Source organism: Megalopta genalis, chromosome 3 (genome assembly GCF_051020955.1).
Source record: "Megalopta genalis isolate 19385.01 chromosome 3, iyMegGena1_principal, whole genome shotgun sequence".
NCBI lineage: Eukaryota > Metazoa > Arthropoda > Insecta > Hymenoptera > Halictidae > Megalopta > Megalopta genalis.
Genome location: NC_135015.1, coordinates 6,099,178 through 6,125,038, shown reverse-complemented (window position 1 = coordinate 6,125,038; position 25,861 = coordinate 6,099,178). Strand labels below are relative to the sequence as shown.

Here is a 25,861-nt window from a genome sequence, read left to right as displayed (position 1 = left end):
AGTTTCTGGTAAAGAGGAAAAATATTTTCGCCAAGAAACCGAACCCTGTTTAACCTTCCGCAACTGTTCAAACTTTTGGTGCAATTTAACTATTAGCTCGATCTACCACAAATTTTAATTCAATTCTCTGTATCATAAAATATCAATATAAGTTTACAAAATCGAATAAAACCAAGGAAAATATTGTGGAAGAGATTCGTGTTGGTTTACAGAAGAGAAGAAGTCAGGAATACTTCGATGCTAATGAAGTTGAATATGAAGTTTTTTTTTAGAAGATAAACCAAGTTTTATTTCGATCGAAGTGATTCAAACAGTCATAGTGTAAGAAATACATTTTGCAAGACACGGAACATGAACAAATAAAAGAAATTCTTCTAGCACTTCGTAACAAAAGTATCGAATTACTGACTTGAATTATTGATTAGAATAAATTTCCAGTTTACGAAAGTTCTCCGGATAGCAGTAAGATTTAATCTCTAATAACAATACCAAGATTGAATTATTGGAATGTATCGACAGTAGTAAAGAGAAACAACTGAAAATTGGTCCAAAATTGCAGGAGGTTTCATTTGCCAAAAGCGAGATTCGAAATGCTTCCGGCGGATTTCGAATAATAGAAAGGCAAAGATGGCTCGTGTCGGATCAAGGGAACCGTGAAAAACGTCTTCCCGAAGAAAATTCACAGAGGGACAGTGTAATGCGGATCTCGAGGCGGAGATTCTCGAAGGCGAGGGCCTCGATCGTTCCCATTGAAAACGCCGGACGCATAAAGATCTAGGCCAAGAGTTCATCTATTTCGAGTGTATCTCCAGCTGACGTAGATACGATCGAGAATCTGGATAAAAGGGTTGCTCGGCGAGATCCACTCGCGGGGATATGAAATATCGGCGTTGCCAGAAGACTGTGACAGTCGGACAGGTGAATGATTTCAACCGGGTAGCACACAGCTCACCGGCCAATGTCGCCTCGCCGTTCTGCTACCGGTCGCAATTAATTCTTCCGTCGGGCGTGATGCTGACGCGGCCGAATCAAAAAACTGGCGTGCGCCGCGGATAAATCAAAATACTTGCGACTGCGGCCGACGTTTTTGTACAATCGCTCTGCGGCTCCTCCGTGGAAATTAACGGGGAAAAACTGACCGCGTTCAATTTGCCGAATGGGAAACTAAGTTTCGAAAACGCGCGGACAGCCGCCTACATTCGGCTGGGTTCGACAGTACTGCGTTCAGCCGATTGAGTGGGTTACGATCATAGTGGCGTAAGTGTCATTTACGAAAATTTTGACTTATGTCTTAAAGGGTAATCTATACATGCCAAAATGTCTAAAAAGCAAGCGAAATACACATGTTAATTAACAATAGCACTTCTTATTTCTGAATCTGAGGCAAATGTGACTTACGCAATTATAATTATAATCCATTCAATTACTACGGCTAGATCGACGATTTAAAGATTTATTATCGCGAGAGAATAATTGGAAAGAGCAAATTGTGATTAACACTTAAATGCACTGTTATGTGGAGAACAAAATTAAAATACGTATCTCTGTGGCCAGCTGGAAGATCGAGTAAATGCAGCTTTACAGATGTGCAAAAAGCTATCTGTATAGGTTGAATAATATTTTAATAATATTTTTCCTGGCTTTCACTCTGCTTCTAATTAAAACTGAAAAAAGATTTAGTACGAGAGATATTATTGGATTAACCCTTTGTGCTCTTATGTTGTCGCTATGCTGCGGAGTTTTGTGAAAATTGTTTTCATCAATTACAAAAAAAGTGAGTTAAACAGTGTGATTTCTTCCAGAAATAATGTTCATAAGATATTAATTGTACACTAGTAATACTGATTTCTTTATCATGTTATTGATATTTTGTGTTTAATTTCTTTATCTTCGTCGCAAGTGCGTAAAATCCGCGATCTAGTCATCACGTTTCAAAAAACAATTTACTTCTACTTCCTTTTTTAAAGAAACTAAGGACATCTATCTTTTGTATTCAACGAAAATGTTTTCTCCGTATCACTGATTGGTCTAACTACGTTATATCGATTACAAATGAAAAATTTCGTGAGCAATACTATAATATTTAGACTCCGTTTCAAATCGTAGAAACATTGTGGAGTGCAAAGGGTTAGCCATGGAAAATTTACCAGGAAATCTTGTGCTACGAATTACTTCGAGAAAGTATTGAACAAGTACGTAAGTTATTAATATATTATAAGAGCTCGAGCACAACACAACAAAAAAGGGGAGATGGCCGGGTCGAAAGGATGCATGAAACGGGATAATACTGATTCCGTGAAAAAATAAGAGAGTTCTTGCGACCCATATCCGCAGGTTCTCTCGTGCACGCAATAAAGTACTGTTGCGGTTCTAATGTAAGAGAGCAGATCTACGTACGTATTTCGCGAGCATTATGTTTGCTTGTGCACCGAACTGTTTCCTTCGCGCGGGATTGGGCATCGGTAGGATGCATTGGGTATAGGTAGAAGCAGGCTCGGTAGTGTTCGTAAAATACGTGTTCCTAAAATATTAGTCGGATCGCCGTAGCATGCAGGTCTGGAATAAATAGATAGCTGAGGAAGCGATAAGAGGAAGGAAGTATTGTTTGGTATCGGTTAATGAAAGTTTGCCGCGCGGAGAAATTCATTCCGACGGGAGAGCGCATCGGATACGATTTAATGCCACGATTTCAGCGCGACGGGGATCGTCGCGATCGTCGTTGTTAGAGTTCCCGTCGCAGTTAGACGATCGCGGTTAGTATCGTCATAGTGTAGAGAAGCACCTCTGAAAAGAATAACTCCAAAAGCTCCGACGAAAGCAACACACTGGACGAGTCACGTGCTCGGTGAACGATCCACGTTCACGATCACGATCGCGTTCGTTTACATGTTAATTGTCAGCGGGCTTTGTTAGTCGTGTGCTCCTGCAGCAACGAGACCGCGAAGCGTTAACAAACGAAACACATTTCCAAAAACTTGGGTTAATCTGCACATCCTAAACTACACACATGTAATTCGATAATAATAAGAACGAATAACGATAATAAGAATAAGAATAATAATCGTAAAATCTCGAAGGTATGTAAACATATAATATATAGGCACAAAGTATATAGTGGAAAAATATATGTAATATATCGATGGTCAACGTTGAAACGTCTAAACTACGTACGCGCCAAATGTGTCTCACTCGGCTATTTACTAATTAGCGTTCTAAACACTAGGTGGCCAAGTAAACTCCAACGGTGTTTAAACAGTAACAACTGGTCGAGAAGTAACAGGTGTTACGGTATAACTAGTTATGTATAAATATATATGTAATGTATAGATATCAAAAGAATTACTAGTCAAATACTAGTCGTAGAATACAACGGGTTCTGGTTCCAGGTACAATGATCAAAAAAGGATAATGTACATAGAATAACGTGGTAACAAGTACGTATTAAAAAGATACGGACAGTTAAATCTGCGGATATACACACGACACACAAAAGTAAAGGTATCACTCTCATACTATCTACGCAACTAATCTACTGTTCTATCAAATTCGACTATATGATCTATGGATAATATATGGATCGGCGAGCCCGAGCCTGTGGATCGGCTCGCCACAGGACCCAGATTCACCGTGATCGTACTACTGTGTCTATAACCATTTAATCAAACTGAGACGACACTGAAAAAACTTGTCTTCCAATAGACAAAGATACTGTTTACGGTCGGTCGACGTGTTCTATTCCATGTCGAAAATTCTGACTAGTAGCCTAAACACCGCCAAGGTTGCCAATCACGGCATACGATGTCATTCAAGAACCGATAAATGCCACTTTGTGAAAACTCTTCAATTGCTGCGCCAAATATTGGCAACCTTAACTCGTCACTATATTAATTACTGTAAACGTGTAAGTTACAAAAGTTCGACAACGAATCTCGTTTATACTACAAACTGCTTCTAACCAGAGACTATTGATAATCCGTTCAGCTCGATCTGTCTAAATGACTACGTTTCTTGCGCTACGACGGGAAGACCTGATCGGCTGCCTCGTACTACTAATCGCCAGAGTTGGGCAGTATGTAATTCGTCTACGTACAAAAATCATCCGAGTGAAAGATAATTCGTTCGTTCGTTCATACTATCTAACAACGAAAAGAAATTTCGAGGCAAGCTAAAACGATAATTTTTAGTAAGGAACAATTACAGCAAAGAGAAAGACTGTCGCGTTGAAGAAAAAAGATGAAGCTCTCCTATCGCCCAACTCTGCGACACCTATGGTCTTGCCGGAAGAGTCGAATCAAGGATCAGCCCGTCGCGGTCGCATACTAGGTCAGATTACTATGAATAACTGTATAATAATAAAAAACCACTTGATAATACGACGACGTTTCTAAGAGACAGTAGGTTTAGGTAGATGGTAGATTACTCGCCCCTAGGTGAGCTGCTTCTTGAAGGTAGTCTTCGTCATCGGTCTCGGCAACGATCCTGTCCCAGACGTCTGTCCCCTCCTCTCTTTAGTTAGCGTTTTCTACTCGACTCGAATCGAAATTCGTGTGTATTTCTCGCGCGGATACGAAAAGTGACCCATAGCCCGGCGGTTTGTATCGCGTATCGCGCGCCCGAATGCCGAAGAATTACGAGCTCGTTGTTATGGCGAGTGGATGGGCGGATATGGGGATGGTTGGTTCCGATAGGATCGAAACACGATCGCGAACGATTCCGAGAGAAAAGGATTAAAGTTGCACGCGCTTGTCGCGGTCCCGAGCGTGATGAATAGTCATAGACGCGGCGGTGTAGCCGGACAATTCGAAAATGAAACCGGGTCGTAGATCTTCATCGACGGTCGCCTGCGTTCCGGCTATGGGTCCCGCGGCCAAACGGGTGAACATTACTTTCGCGACCCGGTTGCGGACCTCAGTTTTCACTAGAACTACACACATCGAGCTCCGATAGTGCATGCACAGCTGCCCGGACGAACGATATAGGCGCGCGAATTAGTTTGCCGGACCAGACCTAAGTGTTTGCTGGCTTCTGATCCTTTCCGCGGCTCAGGCGACCGTCTCGAAAGGATGATCGAAAGAAGCTTCTCTTCTTTCCCATGCTACACAGTTACGTTTACATACAGATACATCCGGCCGCGCCATGTCGTTTCCATGTGAGAACGGGTCTAAAGACGTCAGTCTAAAGTTCTAGTGAAAACTAATGTAGCGGTTTTTAGGCTTGTTTACTGATTACGATTAAGAGAAACTGGAAAGTCTTGGAAGTAATCTATTTACTATGAGCTAGGCAGTCATCCAACACCAGTACGAGATACGGGATAATATGTATGTATAATATATATATATAGTATGTATATATGTATATGTAGATTTATACATATTAAATTAAAAGAGATCTCTCGTTACGATTACTTGTGTCAGCTAGTCTAGGCACTATGGAGAAGAATACGACACGTAGATAATAGAATATATATATAGGAAGAATTACAGTGTTAATATATGGACACTCTTACGATCTACGCTTGTTATTTAAAAAGAACACAACGATCTCGCCGACACAAACGAAGTATTAACACGGTTCTGATTACAATCTAGTCTAGAGAATGATACTTTTCAAACTGTGCTCCGAGCGTACACGGCACCCATGTCCGCTCTTCACGGGGACAATGTGCCGCAACGCTAACGAACACCGATGTTTCACTGAAACTAGGCGACTGGAACACGAAAGTCACCGACGGCTCATCTTACTGTGTGTGCCTTCTGAGATAATTTACTGCGTTGCTTGAGTGGAGAGTATCGAAGAAGCTGGAGGGCAAGAACGTTGTTTGTCGTAATGGATGAGATGATACAGACCAGAAAAATAAGGATGCATTCTGTCGATATTTTAATGAGAGTTTGTAAATTTGGTTAGATTTCAGTTTTATTGGATGCTTTTTCCGAGGATCTAACGTTCTAATGAATATGCCACATTAATCGAATAGTTGTCGCGTGAATTGTTACATAAACTTGTTATAATATTGTTATTTAAACAAGTTACGAATAAGTGAGTTTGAAATTGATTCTAGACAATATTCTTGCATCTTCTTTAGTTTCCTTCCTAAAGATTGTGAGTGTAAAATCTGATTCTTTAGTGCTATAGTGCCACCAAAAATTGAGTTGATATTTAAACAATTATAACTTCGTGAAAAGGGATATTACAATAACAAATCTGGACTCATTTTGTTGGTTGGAAATCAAAGACACACTTTTCGAAAATGCTACAAATTGAAACGTCAATGAAATGTTTGAAATGTAGTTACAAGATCCTAGTATAATTTACTATGTCGAGTTTTGACTGTTCTTCTTCTTACATATTCATCCAAAAAGTAAGAGCTTAAAAAATGGTTTTCTAAAGAAATTAAATTCGTTTTATATGAAATAATAAAATAAGGTTTTGCTAAACGTTTACGTTCGTCAGAAAACGCATCCACAGTTAGAAGAACGATATAGCAGCCCGATAATGGAGTTAATAAGATGCAGTTTTGTTGGCGGAATACTTTCAATGGAAATATACATATAAAGGACGCATTTAATTCTGGCGCGCAACGGTCCGTGGAAAAGAAAGCGAGCCTCGGCCGGAAAGTTTCAGGAATCTTGTATCAATCCGAGTAAACAGAAGTCGCTTCGAGAAACAGAAATGCATTACGGACAACGGGGCCGGGAGGACGAGGTTGCACGGGAAACTGGGAAAGATTGAAACGAGTCGACGAAAAGTAATTCAAAGTTTCGACGCGCAGCGGGTGAAATCGTTCGATGCAGCTCGTCCCTAAAGGGACGCGCACACGTTATGATTTATCGTACGACGCGACAACGTGGCTCTGTCGTGTGTGTGGTGTGTCTCATCGAAATCTAATTCCATTGCGAATGCGTAGAAAAATTATACCCGGACCCTATATAATACCAAAATTGTAACAGAAAACTTGAAAACAATTCTATATTATTTAGACTGCGGATTTCACGCGTCTACAACAAATATTTCCAGACAAATATTCAAGCAGTGAACGGATTGAAGTTTGAGAGTATAGAAAATGATTAACAAAGCAAGGAAATTCCTCTCCAGTATAAAGATCTGTAGTTTGTTTATTACAAGGATAGAAGATAAGAATTACATCCGATAAATTGAATATTTTGTCGGAAGACACCATTACGTCTGTTCTAGAGTGATGAAATGAAGAAACGAATACATTTCTGCATTCATGAACAAACAGGAATGGACAAACGAGACATTCTCTGCATTTGGAAAAAGTTTATTACCGTCATCAAACGTTAAACGACGTCGAACAATGGAATACAACGTCAAACAGTAGCAGAGTCGTCGTACGACAAATGAACAACGAAATATCGAGCCCTTAACTTGCTTCTCCGATACTTATCCCTGTACAAAAGCACCGTCTATTTTTCTAAATATCGATTAGGTTTCTGATTAAGGAAAATCGTTGTATCAAAGGTTCACTGGTGGATCACACGGAGACTTTATCGGCGATCAAACTGCGAATCCGGTTCATCCAACGATTCCGTTGCTGTATATATGTTTCCAACCCCGGTTGATCCCTACTCGCGATCATCCCCTACCCTTCTCGGCCGAGCGGGCCCGACTTGCATCGCGGCAATCGTCGAAATTCCCGGATCGCCTGTGATTAACAGTGCAGATGTTTTTATTCCTCGGGTATCAGTGGCCGCGTAACAGATTTAAAATTCTATTATATGTTTGCCTTTAATCGCCGACACGGCCGCGATGAAAGCGGCCCCGTGTTATTGTTCGAGCGAATCCGACTGAAAAGCAGAGAGAGCCCAGTCGGCGAACTTTTCAGCGAATTAAATCCCGCCCGACCGTCCGTAAAATATGTGTTTTTCCTTCGACGGGGAAACACGGGAGCGCCGGGACGCCGACCGGGATCCTATCGGAAGATTATTCCCGATCGACATCGATTACAGGGCCCCGCCTAATAGGGCCGCTATTAATATATCGCGGGGCGAGCTCGCGCGCGCTGCCCGACGTAAACACGCGGCGACATTTCCGCTTTCCGGAGCTCGCGCGTAATCCAAGAAATCGACCGGTCTCCATCGGCGTAATTCGTATCGGGGAAAAAAGTGGAACAATTCGGTATCTCTTTCACGCTCTTCTGTCCCCGCCTCTCGCGTTGATGAAACGTTCTTGCAACGCGCTCGTGCGCTTCCGCGTTTGATTCGCAAAGAACGAAAGATCTTACGGTGCGATTCCCTCGGCTTGTTGTAATTCATTTCTGTCGCGCTCTGCTGGGATACCTTTCGCGAAATCTTATTCGAATAATGGACACAGCGTGAAACCGTGGTTTTGTTGAATCACCGGTCGTTCGACGATAACAAGAGCAAAATCTTCGTTTCAGGTTTGAAATTTCGTTTAAAGAGAATTTTACCGGGTCTCGTTTAACTAGCTTCGCAATGCGTAAAGAAATTTTTAAAAATTAGTTGGAAAGAGAGGACCAAGTTCTTTCGAATAGAAAGCTCTGTTTTTTCAGATTATGTACCTTTTCGATATGTTTGTTCCAATTCAATTTATAACCTAGTAATTTTGAAATGCATTCTAATGTCTGCTACCTAATCGAACGAAACGAGTGAGTACTTATTTTTGACAAAAAGAAGCGGACGACCTAAAAGGTATCCAAAAAGGAATGACTGTAAAGAGAAATTGTCTATGTACAATACTTCGATTCTGAAATCAATCGAACTGCGTTCCAGACATTTCGTCGGACACGCTGTACAATATGCAGAGAAGTCAGCATGCTAATTAGCAGTCAGCGTATTTTATACATTTATGATAGAATTAAATTGATTAAATATCGCAAAAACATTGGACGACCTAGAAATTATTAAACGAATTTTTATTTGACATCGGTGTCCAACGTGAACAATTTTTACTCGCTACAAAAATGCCCAATCTGCTAACAAGCACGTTATAAATGTCGTTCATACGTCTAAAACAATTGAAGTCTAGAACAAACATTTGATTCTCTGACTCCGACTACTTTTTTAATGTAGGAACACTTCACAGCATTGTGCCGTTAGTTACTCGACATCCGTGCGTTTCTGGCCGCCGTTACATTTGCACTTTAATGAAAACCGACGCGAAGCACGATTTCATTCGTAAATATACCGGTCAGGTGAATTAACGACCGCGAACGGTCGCGATATCGGTCGCCCATTGATATCAAGTGAAAAATTCGGGCGAACAGATTCATATTATACGAATGAAAATCTATTTACCGGGGATGCCGAGTGAATTATTATTCGTCACTTTTATCCGCGCTCTGTCACCGGGCGGGATTAAATTCCGTCTCTGTCACAATCAATCCCGTCACGGATAACGAAAAGTGCGAGTACAACGCGGACGGCGAACGACTAGAATAACAAATAAAATTGAGACCCGAACATCAATGGGGAGAACAATTTATTCCAATAACGCGCAATTTTGCGGCCAATGCATACGTTACAATTCTTCCAACTCCTCTCCAACTTCCCCACCCCCCACCCCTCCCCCCTCTTTCACTGGTCCTGTTTGTTTCATGAATATTCGGCCGAAATTCGTCACGCAACCGGATACCTCTCGTGACGTCGCGTATCGTCGGCCTCGTTGACGAAATGGTTACAGGCGAAACAACGAACAAACGGATGCACAACTAACATACGGCGTTCTGTCTCCTAAGCATTCCATAAATTTGTAATATTTATAATATATAATATATTATATATATATATATGTAACATGATATAGTACCAAAAATCCTACCAATTCAATATATAATATAAATACTATCGGCAACAAATGCTCGAACTATGGGTACCTAAGACAACTAATTGGCAACAAGGACTCTTATCCAATCAAGTAAGAACAAGTAACGTGTGAAGAGTGAGAAGGTCTGAGTGAGTCGGATGTGTACGTGTTGCGATTTGCGAGAATGGGGAGCCGAGATTTTCGATGAACAGAATTCACGTTGATTACCAAGCCACGATTACGAATCAACATACAGTACTCATGCGCAACTGATGATCGGGTAATGATCTGATCCTTGATGAATTCGTCGTCGGAGCCGGCGGAAATCGGTTCAAATTTCGACTAACTTCGGATATACGGGCTGACTTGCGAACGCTAAGATTATACTGATTGCGATTCCGGTCGCATCTCATTTGTTTCAATGCGTTTTCGATGCGTCTGATAACAATATATTGATGCGTTCTGCAGCAATATATTCGACCAGGCACGATTGTATTGAGACGAAAGATTAAACTATTAAACTAAAAGATTAAACAAACGAGGATTAAACTATCAATATCTCTAATTTGTTTCGGAGCGATGCGGTACATCGTCGCAAAAACGCATGGAAGTAGCTGAGATCAGCGTTGCATCCAGTATGCAGTTTGAACGACGCAGCGACAAAATCATCGTCCTCAATTGAACAATTCCACTCAAGCCGATTCAAGTTACGCGATATTCGATTAGCAGCCCTAATCCGCAAGTCAACGCGCAAACGTAACGTTGAAACGCGAATTGCATCCACGTCGGCGTCATTTTCATACAAACGAAAAATAACAGGGTTATAGCGTCGGCTAATTACGCGCGTATTTCGTCGATCAACTGGCTCCCATTGTACTTTAATAATTATACGGTATCGATCGGCGGGTAATGCGGCACTCGAGTCGACTCGCCGAGCCAATTCTATTTCCGATTCCGTTATGGAAACTTTAATTACCCGGCCTGGCGTTCGCGTGTCAGAGAATTTCGGTATTAAAGACTGTTGCTGCGGCGGTGCGCGGACTTTTCGATGGTAATGACGAATTAAAAGCAGAAATACATAGTTCTCGCGAGAGTACGCGTGGCTCGACGATAGCAGAGGGGATGCTGGCGGTAGTGAGTGGTGGTAGTGAGTGGTTGCGTGGCAGTGTGATGTGTCGGTGTACGTGGAATTTGGGTACGTGCTACGTACTACGGATTACGGTTACCGTCAACACGAGCGAGAACACGAGAACTTGGTGGAACAACCTGGCACTTTGGGGTTGAAGCTTACCGGTGCAACCCCCGCTGGGGCTCACGGACACTCGGCCCACCCTTGGCCCCAGTGCGCGGTACACAACCGCTCCTACCCAACAACAGACATCACCGATCTTATATTATGCACACTTTTCCCCCGGACAGCGCGATTATGGAAGTTTAACATCTATAAAGGTCAGGGGGCGCAACAACGCTACGTGAACTGCCTCGGATGCTGGATCAAGATGTTCCGATAGGCCAGATTTGATCGACAAGTGGTTCAAGACGTTCTGTCATTTATTTTCGGGAGCCTACGGTACCAAAATTAATTTCTTGTGGACTGGTCTAGTTTCTTCTTTTAGTGATGCATCATCTTTCTTTACATAGTTGACATTGCATTAACATATATGTCAAGCATGTAAAAAGATTTACATCTTATGTTTTCCATTTCATATTGAAATTTGTCTTTTTTTTCGATGTCAATAAACCATGAACTAGTCTGATTCGTTGCGTTTAATACCTCAAATAATCTGATCAATAATTAGAAGCAAATTGTTGTAATATTCCTTATCCATTGCTGACTGTGTCATTTATTTCCTACGTTTTCTATTTTATAATACAATTTTATTGTGTAGCACTTCCTCCCTTATTTTTTTTACAATAAAATGTAACTGTTTAATCTAGTGAAAAATTTGCTGCAATACTTTTCCTCCACTGTCGTCAGTCGACGTGTTTATAATTCCATCATAAAATTGAATTTCCCTCTGTAGCCAATGAATGAAGAGGATGGACTAATTCGTTTCACAGTCTAAAATAATTTGTGCCAGAATCAATTTATCACAACATTCCTTCTCTATTGCTTGCAATAGGCGTGGCTGAGGCGTTGCCGCTGAAGAGGTGAGTGGGGGAAACGCGAGGTCGACAAATGGGAGCGAAGTGAACTATACCGAACGATCCTTGCAGCCCGCCCAGTTTTGTGCTACTATAGAGAGCGAACGTCGCAGTTCATCAACTAAAGCAAGAACACCCAAAGCAGTCCACAGTTTATCTGAATATTGTATATTCGTTAGACGAATATCTTGTTAATCAAACGTTGGCACTCATCAGAGATTCGTCTCGCCTCGATAATTCGGCGGAACGGGCGCGTTATATCTTTAATAGAAAATTCGCCGTAAAACGCGACGGGCGTATTTGCATTCGCGATTCAACTCGATCCGGATTAATGGGAGATTGAATTGAATTTTCCCAGCGTGCCTGGGACGTAAACCGTGAATTCTAATTGAGGAGATGTAACGCGACGTTTTGATATTTCATCGACGACGCGGCGCGCTTAATCCAGCATCGAAAGTTTCAAGTACATCCTAGAAAATTCAAGTCGAAAGTTGCTCTCGCTGCCTTCAACTTTTCCTGGTTGTGTACATGTAATAATAGAACTGCACTCGTTGCCACGAGTGCGCAATAATATGGTTAATGTGTGTACGTGTCTTTGTGTGTACGTATGCAGGTTCTCATCCCCCTTGGATATCGCGGACGTAATTACGTCCTGAAAAACTTGGTACCAAAGTGTACCAGAAAAATAGTGGAATGGCAAACGTATTCGCTGTTTCACCGAAAGCAGTTTAACGATCGCGTTAGGTGGTACCTAGCTCATAGTATATCTCGAATTGAAACGTGCGATCCCGTACTGAAAGAAAACGCCACAGATTCCCCTGGCGATTCCCATGGGGTGCGTTCGATCTTTCTCTAAAGACATTTTCTTTCAGTTTCTTTTAGTACGAGACGCGCCATGGATGTTCGTTCCCCTCTCAATCCCCTCTGATCCGTTTGCGTGGTAGTTTTTATTTATTACAGACATTCATTATTTATAATCCTTAATTATTATAATAATAGAGCATCAGCGAATCATTACATTGTGTCGTTAATATGTACGCATGTGTAAATAAACTTGTTTCTCTCGTTTTGCTCCAGAGTGATCCTCTGATGGACATTTTGATGTTACGTTTATCGTATCTGTATCCTCTTTATCTCATTTTTTTGTCCACGATTTTTTCGGTTTTCTTTTAGCATTTTTTTTTCTTCTGTCTCTCTCCTCACCGAGTACCCGTGATACATTTACAAAACTCTCTCGTGACTGCGGATGTCCTCTTATTAATTTGCTTATCTTTCGTTTCTCTTCTCGTCTTATCGTCGGTGTTTTTTAATAGATTGCCCGAACCCTGGTCAAGACGGTCTCGGTAATAGCACGATTTTCTCAACCCCCGTTTACGTTACAAATTGTCGTTCATCGTTTCACCAAGACGCATCGTATATAGAGCGTAAAGGGATGTCGGAGAAGAAGCGTCTCTTTGATTGCAATTTACATCGAGAAAGATATCATAAGTGTATGTATAATAATAGAGTCTCACCGGGCCGAGTCGAATCTCGTCGGGATGCACGAGTAAGAAAACTTGAAGCGACCTCCAGAGAAAAACTTCCCGCGACTGAACCATTCGAACTGCGCCCCCGATAACCAAAACGTTCGAACCGCGAACCAACGATACAATAACAGTAGCAATGATAACAACAGTCATCGAAAATTCTTCGTAACAAGCTTTAAAATACAGAATGTCGTGCGACTGGAGATGGAATCTGCAAAATCCATCGAAAACGAAGAAACAATACAAGTTGAACTACTACTTCCTGCGTTCGGAAATGAACCTTTTGGCTCAGTTCATTTCTGTTTACATATATAATGTATACTAATAATGTAATAATGTAATTTATACTGCGATACGATGAGCGACAGGATTAGTTGTTAAGTTAGAAATAAAATAAAAAGAAAGGTAATAGTGAATACGACGTGTGCCGTTAAAAAGCACTTGTGACTGACAAAAATTAATAGCTGAGGTACGAAATCATCATTGAAAGAATTTAAGAAAATCCTTGAACCATTTGCGACTAATTAAAACTGTATAAATTATTTGTAGTTCGTTTCTTTCGTAATTAACTTCGGCGATTTTCGTGTAACAGGAACGTCTACAGTCTAGAGCTCGCGTTCTTCGTTTCCAAGTGATTGTTGCTCGATTTTGCACGACCGGTTGCGCGACGCACCGTATATCAAAAGGATAGGTACTTTTGCTCGACGAGGAGGAAACCGATCGCGATAGTAAAGAAAAGACGAAAAATCGTGTCGCTCGCGTCCTCGAGATCACCAAGTCGGTGTTCCAACAGAAAGGCCGTGATCGAACGGCAGAGCCGGTCCGCGAAATCCAATGTCTGCATCATTCGGCGGCGATTATGCATAAATATTTCAACATCATGGACGGTATAATGTTTCGAACGTTTCCCCAATTGTTCCGAGCCGGTTTGACGAGAACGACGCGCGCGCCTTCCTTCAAGTATTCTTACGTATGCGTGTTTCTCCCGCACGTCGACGGAAAAGTGATTCGGTGAGCGCGAGAAGAGTCGATCGATCGATCGATTCGGTTCGGTCGGTCGATCAGATCCCCCGGATCGGGCAACGTATTATAGAAACCCACGCGCGATCACAGCGATATAACAACAATCTTACGAATAGCAACAATCGGACCATAGCTCGATAACGTTAACCGCGTCGTTTCGGATCGAGTATCGTCTAGGGCTAATTTTTCCATTTGCCATTTTCAATTTTTTCTTTGCTTCCCGAGCGAACTATAGTCGTACGGAAACGTCGACAGACGGAATGACCAAATGCAACGCGAAGGGGATGCCAAAAATTCTCGCATAGTGATCGAACAGTATACGGTTTTCCTTGTTTTGTGTAGGGGACGGTGACGTTAACGCGAGCGAACTATAGCCACGCATAAAAGTATCAATAATATTGTTTAAGCATCGTGTCGTTTAACATATGTATAAGCTCAGGACAGATGTGTCTTTCTCTTTGGCATTAGCTTATTACACCAGCGACTCAAATGTCTCTCTCTCTCACACACACTCGTTCTCTCTCTCTCGCGCGCTCTTTCTCTCACTCTCTTTCTCTCTTTCCTTTCTCTCCCTCTCTCTCTTTCTCACACGTTCTCACAATATTCTTTCGAACGCACTCCTTCGATCTCTTCGCTTGTTTCCATCGAGAAAATTAGAATTCGTGCAAATGAGCGTTTAAACCTGATTTATGCTCTCCTCGTGAATCTTCGCATTCTATTAATTGTATTCGAGGGACGAGGATCGAGGAGGTCCTCGTCCTTGCTCTTTCCTTTATTTTCCGTACGTGTACGCAACTGATGGTAGTGTGTTCACGTGCTTGGCACGTTGTCGACGCGTTTACTGTGTATTTGCTTCGTCCGTTTCGTTTAGCGGCAACTCCGTGAACAGAACAGAATCGAAATCGGATCACAGTTTGCGCGAACGCGTGCTACGTTACATCGGGACGGGACGTGGATTGGTAAGGATCTCGTAAGGATCTTGGTTAGGACGATCGAGAAAGCAAGGCTGACGAGGGAACGGCTCTAAGAATCTCATTTTTCTGATGGTTAATTTGCACGCTAATTTCGGGTGAGAAATTGCGGTAGATTGCGAGACTTCGTGCACTTCCACAAAATTCCTTGGACAATTCAATTATCGAAGTAAAGTAAATTATCAAAGTAAAGATTTATTGATTCAACGTGTGATAATTCTCGACGATTAATTCGTTGAAAGTGTTTACGGAAAGTGTCAGCGAAAATTTTTGGTGCCTAAACTTCATACTGTCTTTTTACATTCTACATACAATGAACAGCTTCTTCAATTATTCGATGATTGTCAAACAAAAGTAGTATTGTATTTACATAAGTTTGCAACGTAAGAATTAGATTCTTAGTGTAACACATGACAACACTTTGAGCGTTATTTATGTTCGATACATTTTAACAATGCTGTTGTAGCGTCCAGTTTTTAAACCTATGTCAACTTTTACTTAGTGTTCAATAATCTTTTGAATTCAATAACCTAATGTTACAGACTACATTCAGGTTTCCTAAAATCGTCTTTGTATATCGACAAGAGATGAAGTTAACAATAGTTCTAATCCTTACATTGTAAATTTCTCTGAATGCTATACAAAAGTTCGCTTTCGTTTATGTTCGTCTTATAACATATGGTTGTTTAGAACAAAGCGTTACAAATTAAAAGTGGACGGTAAAAATTGTTGCAGCATTATCCCAGGATTTTCCACGCATCATTTTCTAAGACACAAAGATGTCGGAAACGTTTTCCACCGTTAGAAAGTTGCTTCATGCAGAATCTTCAGAAAAATCGGATACCTTGTAGCAGTTCCCTTGCGAGAGAGGACACTCTTATTGTTTTCATTAAAGTCAACCTACAATTGATCGTCGTGATGTCGTCCAGCCTCTCTCGCGACGACCAGGATCGCGTTCGTAGACGTTTTCGCCGCGTTTGTTGTGCCGGCGTTTTTTCAATTGTTCCGTTTAGAAGCCCGGCCGATTGTAATTGTTCGTCAAATCGTTTCCCTCGAGGCTGTTTGTAATAACACGCAATATTTAATTGTTCTAATTGCATAATTACCGGCGCGAGAGGTTCGCAACGAATGATCTTTTAAACTCGAATATTCCTCGCATGTTACATCCGATGTCTGTGTGTTCGCGTGGTTGCGTCAACAAACGTTGGCAAACAATAATACCGAAGTACAAAAGATAACAAGATTGCCGGGTATTTAGTATACGAGATTCAAGGGAATATACATATGTGTTTACGTCGAGTCCGAGCTTGAAAACGCGATCGATCGTACTTCGACGCGGATCGCAAGATGAAATCGCTTTAGCGCCGAGGCTTTGCGGTATGTGTCACTTTTCTAGTGTCGTCCTTGCTTTTACGCTTGATTTTCAATGTTCGACAGGAAGGCGGCGGAGGGTGGAGATCGAGGACATTGAACAGGCGTGGAAGGTAAGCGGGAGAACGATACAAAAAGCACAATTTCCTCGGATTTTTTTCGTTTCCCCTTTTCTCGGTTTGCTTGTCCTTGTCTTTCTCTCCTCGTGCAGTTTGCTTCGGTGCAGTAATCTTTTTCTACGAGGGTCGGTACTCTCTTTCTTACGTTCTCGTTCTTGTTTTTTCTCTTTTACTCTCGCCTAACTTAGCGGATGCCTTACTCTACGTTTAGCAATATGTAATTTGCTCTGGATAAGAGATAGCGGTATCGCAACGTCAGCATCCTGCCGATTCCCTTTCGACCTGGATCTCATTTGCTCTGCTGCGTGATTCCAATTGAATTGGACCGATTACCGGACGTGTTTGCGCACACAGAAGTCCGGTTTCGCGTTCTGAATCTGCTGTAGTCTAGGGATATCATTTTCGTTTGTAGCATGAGCGTTTTCGATTTCACTGATCGTCGCGAAATTTCATGTTTTCGTAAGACGTTGATGCGATTCATCCAATTACTTAATCCTCCAGTGGATGACTGTGGTCTGGGGAGACTGTATTCTGTTCAGACTTTTAATTAATACGTCAATGAAACTTCTAAAATGGAATTGTACCGCGGAAACACAGCGAGACAAAGAGAGTATATTTAAATGTACAAACAGTTGCATCAGCAAATGTGCTTTTTTGTTTGAAAATATCGTTGAAAAGTTAGAATATTCGTTGAACTCATTGACGAACTCTACGAAAATGAAACAGGAGCAAGACTGTAATAATAATACTGCAGATTTTATGAATATGCCTGAAAAATGATTAGACCGAAGACAAAACGGTATACACTTCGAACAAATTTACATCTGCTATCGTTTTATCAAAGCATTTTTATTTCACAGTAAAATCTTCAGTTCCAGAAAATGTTTTTTCTGCTTCGAGATATCGTCAAAAGGGCAACCAAATAAGATAGTAATAATTTTCTTCATGGTTCTCGCCACTCATGCACTGGAGGAATAGACACAGTTCTAGAAGATAGTATAACTTACTAAATTGAGTAATGAAGATACTTTAGGTCTCGATGAAACAAACTCCGTCGCACAGCCAATATTCAAGAAAAAGCGAAGAGCTTGAATGTTCACGCGACAGATCGCCTGCCGTAGATTGGCCGAGCGATCCCGTCGATTATCATAATCGGCGACACGATTGTTTTTTTACAAGGATCCATTAAGAGAACCGCAGACGAGCGATTCGGCGTCTCGGCTACCGGCAGGATGCTTCCGCTTGAACATCCGGAAAACGCCTATATCGTTTATATCTATATGACCTACGCTAAGTGTTTTCGATTAAAGTGTTTAGCTTAGAGATTACATTGAACGTGACTACATCTCAACCAACTACGAAGATCAAACGTCTACTAGAGAGAAACACGTTAAACTCTTTTCCAGACTGATTGGATCGCGGAATGGGTATGGCGTCAGAGAAACAGGAAGACCTGGGATTGGACACGGGGATTGTAAGGGCCGGGGGGAGCAGAGACAGAGAGAAAGAAAGGAACGATGGGAGCAAGGTAGTCGGGGTATCATAAACGTTAATTGCATCGACTGCTCTCGATAAATGACTCTTAAGTCACACGCTTCTATCCCGAATTCAGCTGATCACTTAGCACGTCTTCAAGACGGATGTGTTTCACTCCGTCGACTTTCCCACCCCCACACATACGCATGCACGATAACGAAGGGCTAAGAATGATCTCTGATAGGCCCTTTCATCCTCGCTTCCATCGGGGATTGGCTATTGCTTTGGCTGGCTAGCGAGGCTGTCGCGGGTCGTCGTTGGCCTTTCGATCGTTAAGAAGCCAATACAGATCGACAAGAATCATTTTTCAAAAACTTCTTCACTCACATAAGCAATTTACAAAATTTTGTTCTACAATCGAATAGCTATTCTGAATCATTTCGAACGTAAAATCGTGAATTGCAGAAGTCGGAATATTTGCAAGAATTGCAACGTGCAACCGCGCGCAGCTTCGCCATTGGGCATCCTAGATTCGGACGTGCGTTCATCTCAGTGTTCTTTTCTTTTCTGTTTCCTCTCGTCTATCTAATTCTACAGGCTAGAGAGAAGAAGAAGAAGTCGATGAAATGGGGACGGGGGTCTGTAGGAAAAAGAGAGCAGGTGCCAGAGCCGCGTTCGGGGGTGTAGGGTCACGGACGCTTTCGGCACCTGTCTCTCTTCTTCCCATCTCTCGTTTTTTTCTGATATTCTTTTTCTCCGGTCCGGTGTTCACGCGCTTGACCCGTCTCTATTTCTCGCAGGGACACTTTCCTTTCGTTCCTCTCTGTTCGAGTTTGCGAAACATTCGTTTTCTCTCCCCCTTTATCGTCTTCGCGGAAAAGGAGGCGCTGCACTTTCGCGTCTAATCATTCTCCCTTGCGTCGCAGCTATACTCGTAGTGTGCGGTGAGCCTGTGCTCGCGCACGTTTCGGTCTGCGTGTGTGTGGTAGTGTTTCGTGTGACAGACAGCGTGTCGCTTTGTGTGGGTGCTGGTGATGTATGTGTGTGTGTACGTGTGCGGATGTTGCGTGCGCGCTTGTCGTTTCGCTTTCGATATTCGTTGTGTCTTTTGAACAGTACCTAATGGAATGGGGGTAGAGGCAGACGACGCTTTGCTTGACGTAGGACCACAGAGTTTGCCAGCCATGCGTCTGTGAACATTTTTCGTAACTTCCGGTCAAGAGATCCACGTCATAACAGGTTTTAGTTTGATTGGTTGTCTGGTTTGGTCAACGTCTGAACCGGGCTTCGTCCCGGGTAACAGAGCAATTAGGGATGTTCAATGATTCGTTGGTGATCAGCGTTGGGGATCGGTAGCTAGTTTTGCTTCCCGGGAGAAATATCTGATTGTCCAGAAAATTCGTTCCATTCTTGCGCTTTAAACTTGTTCGATGTTGCTAATTCTAAGTGTGTTTTCTATGTGTCATTCAACTTTGATCAGTGCATTATTGTGTAGCGAAGGCTGTGTCCTAATTGAATGTCGCACGATCGCAAAGTTACTGAAATCGGAGCCAATTTGAACACGATCATGGAACGTTCTGTGCTCGTTTATCGTATTGGTCGAACGGGCAACGTTGTCACTGTGCGATATTCAATTAGGATATTAGCTCGCATTATATAGTGCAAAGAGAACCTTGATAACATTATTTGTTGCGTGCTTCTAATTTAACCATTTGAGTGCCAGCCCATAAACCAGCATCGGTTGAACTGATTTTTGGATTCTTTTGAAAACTGTATTAATCTGTAGTTTATATATATGATAACATAAACTTTGTAGCTTATTTAGGGCTCTGAACACAGCAGAACCTTCGATATCTGGATTCTCTATTATCCGAATATATTTCACATGAAAACAGTTGAGATTTATATTACAAACAAATACCGATTGTTGTTCAATCATCCGAACATCCACGTTCTCTTCACCAATTGGAATAACCGAGATTCTACTGTGATCAGAGAAGAATTATCGCACTGTCATTTCGCGGAAGACGCAAGAAGCGCGTCAGCTTGGCGTCTTTAGTCCAGATTTATGCAAAAGTCTGGAAGTACTCAAACGGTTAATTGCAAAATGGAACAAACTATGATGATAATCCAGTATTTGGACCCTCAGTTGTTCGTTGCCGAGTTCCCAACGCTGTTTTGATTTTAAAGACGTGATGGCGCCTCGATGCGCGCGGTCCTTTTTCGAATGCTTGATTTTCGAGGTTCGTCGAGAGCACGATCGGTTCCAGTGTCCGAGCAATTGCCGAATGGTATGTACAGAATTGTTGTAAAGCGCAACGTATGTATACATGTACATATATGCCTATACACGTGTATGAATCGCGTGCCTCGCGCATCGATTTGCCGCGTTCTGGCATCGATTGAGATTGTACAATTCTTGCAAAAGATACTGATTGAAACGGCGAAAAAGCTACACGAGCGAACAATGCGATCGTTTCGACCGATTGGCGGACGTGTTTGAAAACATGGCCGCGGCCAAACAAAAGCTAGCTTTGTCAGTCAAATCGTTCTTTGTAATTAGAGGCGTCGCAATATCGCGTTCGTTTGCGACAACAATGATTGTTCGAGACTCGAACACTGCGCGATATATCTATACGTGTGTATGTGTGGTATATATATGTATGTACTATATATCTATATGCGCATAGAAACAAAATGAAAACGCACAAAATACGACATAAACCCGAAAAAGGACCTAGAGACAGAGTATCGTTAGAGATCGTGTTCCCGTGAAAAAACCAGAGAGGCCGATACGACGTATAACGCCCCGCATTAGCGATACTTAAAAGTGGACGTCGATCAGTGACGGTCGACCGTCATTGTAGAAATAAATAATAGTGGAACCGACGGTGTCTGCACGATGCGTATTCTCAACAAATATGAACAACGTGTAATTTACATAACTCCCTTTTTGTATATTTATATATATATATATGTGTGTGTATGTATATATTTTTTCCTCTTATTTATATCAATCATGTATACATATATTTTTCATGTATGTATATATATATATAATTATGTATATTGTCACGTGTACATGCATGAATATGGTCGCGAGAGACGAGGTTCCGAACTGTTTCGAATTCTTATCGACTGTACGCGCTCAATAAATTAGAATCTGTCGAATATTACGACATCTAGAATTCTCGTGAAAATCATCGATATTTAAAAGTCACCGAAAAAATGGATAGTCTTTCGTTGTCGCCGAGAAAATTGATTTTACCAGTCTTTGAACGTTCGCATAAGATTCCACAAGAAAATAAGAATGTGCCGGGCTCGTATATCACGCATAATAATCGTATAAATATTCGTCCTGTATAAATGAACATTCAGAATGTACGTTCCGTACCGAGGAAACGAAATCGTACAGCCATTTTCCTTCAACAGCCGCATTCCGCCAAGTCAGTCACGCACACACACACACGCATCCACACGGGTCCATTAATAACCGTATAAACGCGCGTATATGTACACGATGACCCGAAAGCGTTTCGCGTGCAGAAGTGGGCGAGATACTATTTTAAACGGGAAATATTACTTAGCCTATTTTTCTTGTAATTACTGCTTTAAAAATGGAACGTTTTATTCCATGCGGCAATATTATAATCACTTGCTACAAAAGATGGTGAAGATTATTGGATTTCACTTTTAAATTTCTGTATGACTTTTTGTTAGTATTTGAAACATAGGATTATAATGTTGCACTTTCTAAGTATCTTGCTAGTATGTGCATCCGATTTTTCAACCTTTATCTACTAGAAGCTTATAAATGAGATTCTCAACAGACAACTTGAACATTTTCTTTAGTACAAGAGTCTTAAATGAAATTGTTGTCTCACGTTATCATGATTTACTGTGATTTGTCGATTGAAATTGTTATTGTTACTAGACAAGTGACTAAGAAATAAATATATAGTAGATAAAACTAACAACAATTGAGCACTAAAATAAACTACTTAGTTTGTATTTTTTTAACTTCTAAATAAATAAAGCTATCAACAATTCAATAATAGTAAAATAAAGAACCCGCAATCCACCATCTTGTTGACGTTTAACTTTGCATTTAAGACACCGTGAATTGAAAATATTGTCTCTTCTTACGGATGTGGTATTTGAAATACCGTTTCCTGAATTTTTCCACTTCTGCCAGCGTTCCTACGGGCAGATACCGAGAAGGCGGACGCTTTTTCGCGACGCTTTCCGACCTTCCTCGCGTGTACACGTTATCCCGAGCGTATTTGTACCGATCACGTCCACGTCGACCAATAGTTCCCCAAACTCAGCAGGAATCATCGCGATGCACGAAGACGAACGAGGCTCCGATTAAACCCGTAAATGCCGGAAGCCAACACGCGTGCGACAATAGTACACGCTGCCGAGATCCTCCGTGCGCGTTACGTGTAAACTCTGGATACTTGGGATTCTCAACGCGGAGCGAAAGGTTTCCCTCGAAGTTACGCGTCGCTTTGTCCTCGTCCTACCACCAGCGGAATTATGTACAACAGTTTTAGGCGTGTATAATACAGTGACGGGTTGCGCAGCCCTTAAGAAACCAGCGGCGGTGGCACGAAACTAGGAAAAGCGGACTTGGTCGCGATCCATAAATCGGGATCGAAGATCCAGCGAGCTCGGCTAGGGCCGAATTGCGGCGTAAGTTTCCGGATCGTACACCTTCGCGAGAAAATAATCGGAAATGTTTTCCACTTGTTGGGAATTCGATGGCTAGGGTTTGGTGCAAGTGCATTTATTTAATGACTGATATCGACTGTTCACGAAGTTGTCGAGCCTTATATGTTCCTCAGGATGAAAATCGTCTTCTATACATGCTTTTCCATTACGTTTGATTACTTTGTATTACCGTTGCAAAAACAAATTTCTCTAAATTGTATAACTGTATGCTTGTTACAATGTACAATTGAGAAAAGAAATTAATGAGAGAATTTCTCACGGAAACGTTCCCAATTCGATACAATCGAAAGAAAACTAAGACGAAAATACGTCATTCTGAGGCGCGTCCAGTAGCTCTAACGTTAAAGTGTCTCGATTTAAGTTAGTTTCTTTTGTCGCAATTGTTATGTAACTATCTCTGAGAGATAACGAATTCCCTAAGAACCTCTAAAATGATCGATATAAACAAATCCACATTATTTTCGACGTAGTACCAACGCATATTTCAACGAAAATCCGCGTATAAAATTCATCGAAAGCAAGACCCGGAAAACTAGAATTGGCGGAGCGTCGAAACGTGATGTTCGCGGTGGTTGAGAGGACGTGGGGTGGCTCAGATTTTCGGCGGGAAATCGGTGGGTTCCCCGGGGCGCCGTCGCGACGGTTTCGCCGCCTTGGCGTCGGGAAAACCGCTCAGGTGGGAACGGTGGAAAGAGAGGAAAAAGAGGTTACGATTGTTATGAACAGACCGTGTCACAGCGATAGCTCGAGGGTTGATACGAACGCCGCAGGGGGGTTTGGGGCGCCACAATAACAGCCGGGCTCGCCCCTCGAACACCCGTACCCTCGTTGCGCGCCATCCATGGTAACGGTAACCGACGATTTATTGCGTGGCGCAACGAGCGCGCTCGGTAACACGTTACAGTAATGACTGTGAAATACGACGGTGCACCTCTCTCCTGCCGTGCAACCCCCGGCAACAACCCCTTCTCGCTCTGCCCCCCACCATCATCCTGCACAACTCTCTCCAATGAAAGGACGGCGCGGCGCGGAAGAGGCGCTTTCGATTGAGCGTGTGCGAGCGGCTGCGAGCGGGTACGAGCGCGTCTATGTGCGTAAGCGCGCGCCAATCGCACGCGGAATTGATGTAGGTGTGGAAATATCGCCGGGTTAAAAGAGTATTTCCAGGGGAACCCCCATCGATCGCGGCTCCACGGACTGGTCTATCGAGACTCCGGGGCAGACAAGGCGAGAGTCCTGATGGATGATAAATAATAATACGGATCTGTCGATCGGCGAGCACCTGTGGGAAGACGATTCGCTTCAGGATGGATTTCCAGTTTGTCGGCCGGGCTTGCGTTGTCGGCGATCGTTTATTCATTGGGTGTTTATTTTCTTGCACGTCCCCGAGGCAATTCTTATTCATCTAATAGTTTATCGGAGAGAATTCGAGTGATTCGACTGACGGGAATAGTCGGGCTGGTCGGTTTTAGTGGAACTTGAGAAATTGTTAGCGAGTAATTGATTCAACTGTTGGCAGAGCTGGGTCTGGTCCAATGATGAAACAGTGGAATATAAAATGCTGCGGCGAATAACCACGCGATGAATCGCTGCTCATGCATCGCGAACATTTCGCGAATCGCGGTTAGCGTTAATTCGCTACTCGCCGGGAACAGAAATTTCAATTATCCCGAAGATTATAAGAAGTAGGTTAATATGTGTTTAAAATTGAAACCAATTTGCTTCGAATTTAATCAGCTCTCGGCATCCACCTGGACCGAGTAATGAATATTCAGTAGCAGAGATTATAAACTAGTCGCGAACAATCGCTCATGACTGTGACAAACGTCTGTCAATCTTTCCGTTTCGAATACATAAAAGGGGAGGGAGGGGGGATGCAGACTGAATCAAAACATCCAGCTGGGAGTATAGACTATCCAGAGATTCTGTTAACATTATTCAAAGATTCGAGGCTTTTCCACCACTCTCGGTTACAGAAAAAGGATGAAAACTCGTTACACGTCGTCTACCTCGAAAGTCATCATTACGTCTGTCTGTTGAAGCAACGGCTAGCAAGAAGTTTCTCGTTATTAGTCACGGTTAGAAGGACAAGGTAGACTGCAGTCAAAGAGGGGCCGGGTATTTTTGCTCTCGAAGAAGCCTGGATCCTCTAACGAGTCTCCTGGCGCGATCTACGAACGTAATCGTCGCGAATCGCACGATGTTCTAGGGTACTGCGAGAAGATTCGAGTGCGCCGTTTGAAGACGGTGTCCGCTTTTGTTTTCTTCCTCTCGATTTCCGAAAATAATCACGGGTTTTTCCCTCCTAATGCCGCGGCGATCTTTCGCACCGCTCTCTCGTTAAAAGCTTTCGATTTTCGTTTCGGGATCTTTCTGCGTTTCCGGGGTTCATTGTTCGGGAATGATTCTGTACTCTGCGGAGAAGCCGTGCAGCCCCGTGTTGCCGGCTGTCAGGTGAGGTAGGCCCAAGGCACCTGAAACTACCACCAACCCGCTAAGTAGGGACCCGAATTTCACTGGATTGCAGTGTCGTTTCTTCTATCGGACAAAGGTTTCTCTCTCCTCTCTCTCTCTCTCTCTCTCTCTCGCTCTCTGCTACCCTCTTTATACGTTGTTAGGCGATCACAGTCCTCGTCGATCAGAGTTGTCGGATGTTGCCTTCAGACAATTGTCACGCGCTGCGCCAGCCCGGCAAAACTTGCGGCTGTCGCAC

The 25,861-nt window shown here is 42.5% G+C and overlaps 1 protein-coding gene across 9 annotated transcripts in view; it reads right to left on the bottom strand.

Annotated features, from left to right (window-relative positions):
• The window catches only part of Rbp6 (RNA-binding protein 6), a 1,210,230-nt gene that overhangs the window by 30,563 nt on the left and 1,153,806 nt on the right, over positions 1-25,861 (bottom strand). For 2 of the 9 annotated variants that reach the window (XM_076519698.1, XM_076519691.1), the window contains exon 12: positions 11,075-11,146. The exons of the other annotated variants lie outside the window; for them this stretch is intronic. In XM_076519698.1, coding sequence (XP_076375813.1) covers positions 11,075-11,146 — 72 coding nt within the window. The remainder of the gene's footprint in view (positions 1-11,074; positions 11,147-25,861) is intronic. 9 annotated transcript variants of the gene reach the window in all.